General features: G+C 36.0%; 1 protein-coding gene across 1 annotated transcript in view; it reads right to left on the reverse strand.

The window, feature by feature from the left end:
- Window positions 1–6270, reverse strand: part of NEDD1 (neural precursor cell expressed, developmentally down-regulated 1) — a 40493-nt gene that overhangs the window by 12235 nt on the left and 21988 nt on the right. The window contains 4 exon segments of the mRNA XM_018553880.1: window positions 786–933; window positions 2727–2929; window positions 3589–3636; window positions 5770–5901. Of these exon segments, the coding sequence (XP_018409382.1) occupies window positions 786–933; window positions 2727–2929; window positions 3589–3636; window positions 5770–5901 (531 nt within the window).

Genomic DNA, 6270 nt, shown 5'->3' on the forward strand with positions numbered 1-6270 from the left:
AATATTTATCATGCCATTGCTAACTAAGGCTTGTATCCCCCTAGTGGGGAAAATAGATGAGCACATGTCCAGACTCCAGAACAGTGTATTATTGTATAGTGTGGAACAGCTGTAACCAATTCTGCATACCTGTCTTTATATTATAAAGTTCTTATAATATAAAGCCAGGTATGCAGAATTGGATATAGCTGTGCCACACTACAGAGTGTTCATGTTCTTCATAATATTAAGAAACTGACCTAAAAATCATGATTTTGTATTGCTTTAGAAAAAATGTGACCTGTCCCTTTAAGAAAAAGTATCGGTAATTGGTATCGGCGAGTACTTGGAAAAAAGTATCGGTACTCGGCCTTAAAAAAGTGGTATCGGTGCATCCCTAATAAATACGGTAAAGGTATTGCATTTAAATTAGGGATGCATCAAGATTTAAAATTTTTAGACCGAAACTAAACACTTTGTCAGGACTAAACCAAAAAATGTTCCCAACCTTTTTAAAAATGTTTTAAACATTTTTTAATATTTAATTTTAACTTATTGTTGGGGGCTTCAGGGAAATATTAGGGGTCTTAACAGACCACAATAAGAAAGCTCTATCTGTCCCCAAAAAATGGTATCAAATTAATTTCAGTACAGCGTTGCATGACGAAATGAAACGTACCGCAGCGCTGAATGCTGAAAAATGGCCTGGCAAGGAAGGGGGTGTAAACACCGCAGTCGGCTAGTGGTTAAGAAACAAAGCAAAATTACATTTTTCAGGAAATAAAGGAGAGACATGTTTTACATACTTGCTGCTTTTGTAATATAAGGAGGAACATCTTGGTTTATTTGGGATGGAATATGATTTCCTGTCCTTTCAATTGGTTCTGGAGTCCGTGATACATGCACAGTTGACATATTTAAATTCATCTGCTCAGTGCTTGATGATTTTGCAGGCTTTAAAAAAGTGAAAACAAAAAAAATGCATCATCAAAAAGGCAATTTATATAGTTCTATTCTATAAAACCCTGAAAGTGTCTGTATTAGCTTATAGGCTTCGACCAGGTCTGACTTCTGTGGCACCCTGACAAAAAAAAAAAAGATGGCTTTCTCACCAGTGTAAAAATGAAAATATCTTGCCAATTCTCCTCCTGTCAATTAAGTTCTCACCATGGTTTCTTCTAAAACCTCACTTGAAGTAGCTGCGTTTCATCTCCTACAGGCCAAGGCAGTACTCAAATACATTTATTGCTTTCTCATGCTTTGTCACTGACTGCCCCCAATTAGAAGAGTGCAGGTTTGTATGTACTATTTCGACATGGAGGAAGGGAAAGACATTTATATAAATAAAATTAAAAGATTCTGGAGGGAGAAAGGGCTGAGGGAACAGGTGCCTTAAATGATTATCTGAAGTGCTCACTAGACATCTATTGTCTACCATATATGTTACAAAGAGTTATATCCCAGCCACCTACAGAGTGGCACCCTGCACAAGTTGAATTGTGGATACAACCAGCTGCCTGGTAACTCAGCAGTGAAAGTAATTGCTCCTAACAATAAATAGTCCTAGGGCTAAACTGATCTTCTGGAATAAAATCCACCTAAGAATGGGTAGCTTACCAGAGTAGTAGTGAAGTATTTTAATGCTAATCTCAAATTTAGTAAATAGACTCAATTTTAACCTATCAATCATTCAGTGCAACTCATCATAGGCCACCAAAAAAGGAAAATGCAGACTTTTATATAGGTTTAATATTAATGTGTATATAGGTTTTAATTATTGCGTAACTGTTAAATATTTAATGCGCCATTCAAGGAATTCAAATGGAAATTTTGTTGTATGTTTTTATAAAATACAAATAATAATGACAACAAAACAAAAACATGTAGACAAAAGACTGTATGTAAGTTGCGAGGTGGGCCTCCATGGACTGGACTTCCTTTTCAAGATGCTCGACTGGATTGAGATTGGGAGAACTTGGGAGGCCAAGACAACACCTCAAACTGCATTGTTTGAGTTGCTCTGACCCATTCACCAAGCCATCACAATTTGGTCCCTGTCAAAGTCACAAATCCTTATGCTTGCCCATTTTTTCTGCTTCTAGCACATCAACTTCGGGGACTAAATGTTTACTTGCTGCCAAATATATCCCACCCACTTCCAGATACCATTGTAACAAGATAATCAATGTTATTCACTTCACCTCTCAGTGGTCAAAATGTTATGGCTGATCTGTGTATCTGTGTATATTGCACAGTAACCCAGAGGCATGCTCTATGTTCAGTTGCTCAATGCCCTCCTGCTCTCATTACAATAATGCGTCAAGCTGAATATAGGGTCTGACCACAATGAATAATAGCAGGTTGCCCAGATAGATAGAGATAAAGACTAATGAGATTACTGCAGTGCTAAGTATTGTATTTACCTTGATTACCAAGAGTAAGCGGGGGGGTTGTTTAAATAAAGAGCGCTTATCCATAATTTTCTGATAAACTTCACTGGACAAAATGTCGTTTAAAACTGGGAAGTGGACAACCAGGGATAAAAATGAAATATGTTGCAAGAATACAAGAAGCCTGTACTATGCACAGTTCAATAATATTTTCTAGGAAGATGATGTGCAAGAATAAAGCAAAGAGACAAATATCTCCTGTACCACCAGTAATGTTGAGGTCATAAGGTGCAGAAAAGTAGATCAAATCTACCAAGACACACTCAAAAACAATCAAATGGAGCGGTTATGCGTTACCTGTTTAATATTCTCTCTCAGATCTTGCTTTTTAATATACGGTCTTCTCGCTTTAAGCTCTACATCTTGGGTTTCATCTTCTTCTTTAATTGGGCTTCCAATAATGAAGTGCAATGGAGAGGAATGCATTCCTTGTGAAGTGGCACCAACAGGATGACGCCTTGTGGCAGGCATTGAATTTAACTGAGGCAAGTAATCAAGATCTGAATTCAAAACAAAAGACCATCTTGAAGTCAGCTATAATGAAAACAGCCTCAGTAAATATAAAAAAAAAACTTTCAAAACTAACTAAAGTAATACTAATAGCAATATGCCACAACCAATTTCGCACAAAATCAGACACTGAAATTAAGTAATATGACAACAACAGTTACAATAAAGTATATCTTACTTTTTGCTAAAAGCATTTACAGTCTTACGTACACGTTTACAAAATTACCGTCATTGATTATTAATGGCTAAGGGTCTGTAGGAAGTTTATTTGCATTTATAAAGCCAATATGCCAACCAGATTCACTTGAAAACTCGCCATCAATTTTTTTGCCACTATTATTTTACCAATATTTTCAATGAGAAATCCAACTGTCAATAACATTAACCATATTAACCCCTTCATGACTGAGTAAAACCCCCCAACATTATATATTTTCTGAATGCCAAGACCCTATAGAATAAAATGGTGGTAGTTGAAAATTTTTATGTTGCGCAATATTAGCGCAACTCCTTATTAAACCCCAATTCAAACATCAAAATAATCTTTTGGACACTGTTTGCAAGATCATTCATCATAAACAAACAATAAAGAGAAAATAAAAACAAATAAACTGGTAATGTGTAAAATCAATAAAAGGAGACCACATACCATTTCCTTTAGAAGTGAGCTCATCCATGCCTTTCAAGTGTGATATATCTATAATTAAAATATTAATAAACAAGAGAGTTTACTGAGCTTACAAAAAAGATTTTTAATAGTGGACATAAAATAGGGCTAAGCAATGTGTGTAACATTCTAGTTAAGGAATACCTGATCTCAAAACATTAAAAAGGAGAACTATGGGGTAAGTGTTTTTCCCCATAGCTCTCCTAAGGGTCACAGGAGGACATAAACTAGCGTCCTCCCGTGACCCAAAGCAACGCCAGCTCAAACTATGAGGTTGAGTGAAAATCACTCACCTCATAGTTCTCCTTTAAAAAAGAATATTACCACACCACCCTAGCGAGGTCTACTGACTTATCCAACATACATTGGCGCAGTTCCTTGACTCAAATTTTAAAAAATGTGCATGTCATGCTTTCAAAGTAGCACTTTGTTGTACCACACTTTGCAAGTAGTTTGTCAACTAGCACTCAAAGAGACATTACATGGTCTTTAACATACATGATTCCTGAAAACAAAGTAAATTTGTTTACTCTGCTTCTCTAATTTTAGAATGTTGGTCAAGTACTGGCTGTATTATACATATATGGTGGCAGTGTCGGTCTCATCTCTAAACTCAAATCCCTATCTTCAATTTTAAACCACTTGGTGTCCAAAGGTCGTTTATAAACGTCCTGCAATTTAAGGGGTTAAAGTAAGCTTATGCAATAGTCCTGAGCTTATTACTGTTATGTTCAGCCAACTCCCGGCTAGCCAGTAAAAATAATCCATGCAGCTGTAGAGCCGCCCGATCACTTTTATGGGACTGGGAAGGTGAGCGAGAGCAGAAAAGAAATGAAGTGTTAAAAAATAAATAAAAAATGCCACACACACACGTGAATGCAAACACGTGCCCGTGTATGTAAACGATGGTGCCACACGTTAGGTATCGCCAAACAAATGCTGTCATGAGAACAATGATTCCACTAGGGCCATCATTCACAGCTAACACTAAATTGTTGACTTGTAAAGACTTCTAGGGTGCATTCACACACAAAAAAAAAAAAAAAAATCGCAAGGAAATCACTGGAGGGCCCGTTGACTTGCAAATGTACCCTCCGATTTCCTTCCAAACCATTGCGATACCTTTCTCAACGGATGTGAATAAAATGACACAGAAAAAAGTATTTGTGTGATCCGATGCATTGCGCTGAAAAAACATGTAGTGCATGATCAAGTTTTTTTTCAGTGCAATGCAACATAGCACAGTGTGATAGAGCGGTGTGAACTAGCCCCATTAATTTTTCGGTGCCCATCCGTTAGCTTCTGTTGAAAAACATATCGCAATACAACAGATCACAACAGATCACAACAGATCAAAAAGTTGCGCAAATATCGCACCACAAAATTGCCGCTGCCACCGTAAAATTTTACAGTGCCTCTGCTTTCAGAAAATATAAAACAGTTTGGGAGTTTAAAGTCATTTTCTAGCAAACAATGAAGATTCTAACGTGTGTGAAAAAATAATTGCTCTGGAATCAAAAAACGGTTAATAAAGCTTTTCTTAAGCTCCCACTGGCCTTTCTCCTAGAAGACAAATATCCTGGAGTCAATAACCTTTGCCATAAATTAATTTAACATCTATGGCTGCCCAAATACATACTGCTGCTTTGTGGAAATCCCACTTTCAGTGGAGGTTATAAATTAGGTCAATTTGATCACGTTGCTCAAAAAATGAATTTAATTAGATATGACTGTAGATTTAGCCACCATGGAACAATCATTGTTAGTCTTTGGTCCTTCATCAACTCTCTGCTGGTATAATCCCCCCGAATTCTCTTTTCTTTAATTATTAGGAATTTTGGTGTGACCGTATTTTTTTTAGCAGGAAGAACTTCTCTATGATTACAATGGTTTTATCACTTTTCTTTTACATCAACCCATGTTATGGAGGGCAGTCAAAAACTTCCTTTTTGTTCAATTATAAAGTTATTCCTTAATAAAAATGACAAAGAAAAACTTTAATAAAATATATGCACACGAAATACAATAATTTAAACCTCAAGCCCAAAACTAAAGCAATTAAAACACAATGCCTAGATGTTATATTGCAAAACAAGCTTCAGGCATATTTTACAAGATTTTATGATAAATCATACCATAACCTATAAACACAATAAACATTACCTTCACGAACGGGAGAGAATATATCACCTAAACTACTTCGTCCAAAGGAATCTATAGATTTGAAATCTGCAGCTTTAGAAAAATCTGTTTCTTTTGATGGTATAACGTCAAGACTTGTGCTACGTGGCATACCTTAAGAAAAAAAGAACAAAACAAAAATGTAAATGATAACTTGAAAAGAAGAATGATATGTAACTTTAACCACTTCATGACTAAACTTTTTTCAGTTTGTTCGTTAATAACTGATTTGTCCTTTATTTGGAAACAACTCACATCCCTAGGATTTCAGAAATGTTTCTCTACTTTGCCAACATTTAAATGTTTTTTTCTAAAAGCCAATAGTGGTTACCTGGCATGCAATGTCACCAAGTGTCACACTTAGTGACAGCGACATACCTTGAATATCGCTCTCATGAGGAGGTTAAGAAAAAATTAACCCCTTAGGGTGAAAAACAAATCTGCAGCTCAGCAGCAGATTTTCATTGAATATATATATATATA

This window comes from Nanorana parkeri, unplaced genomic scaffold (genome assembly GCF_000935625.1).
Source record: "Nanorana parkeri isolate BGI_ZX_2015 unplaced genomic scaffold, ASM93562v1 scaffold132, whole genome shotgun sequence".
Lineage (NCBI taxonomy): Eukaryota > Metazoa > Chordata > Amphibia > Anura > Dicroglossidae > Nanorana > Nanorana parkeri.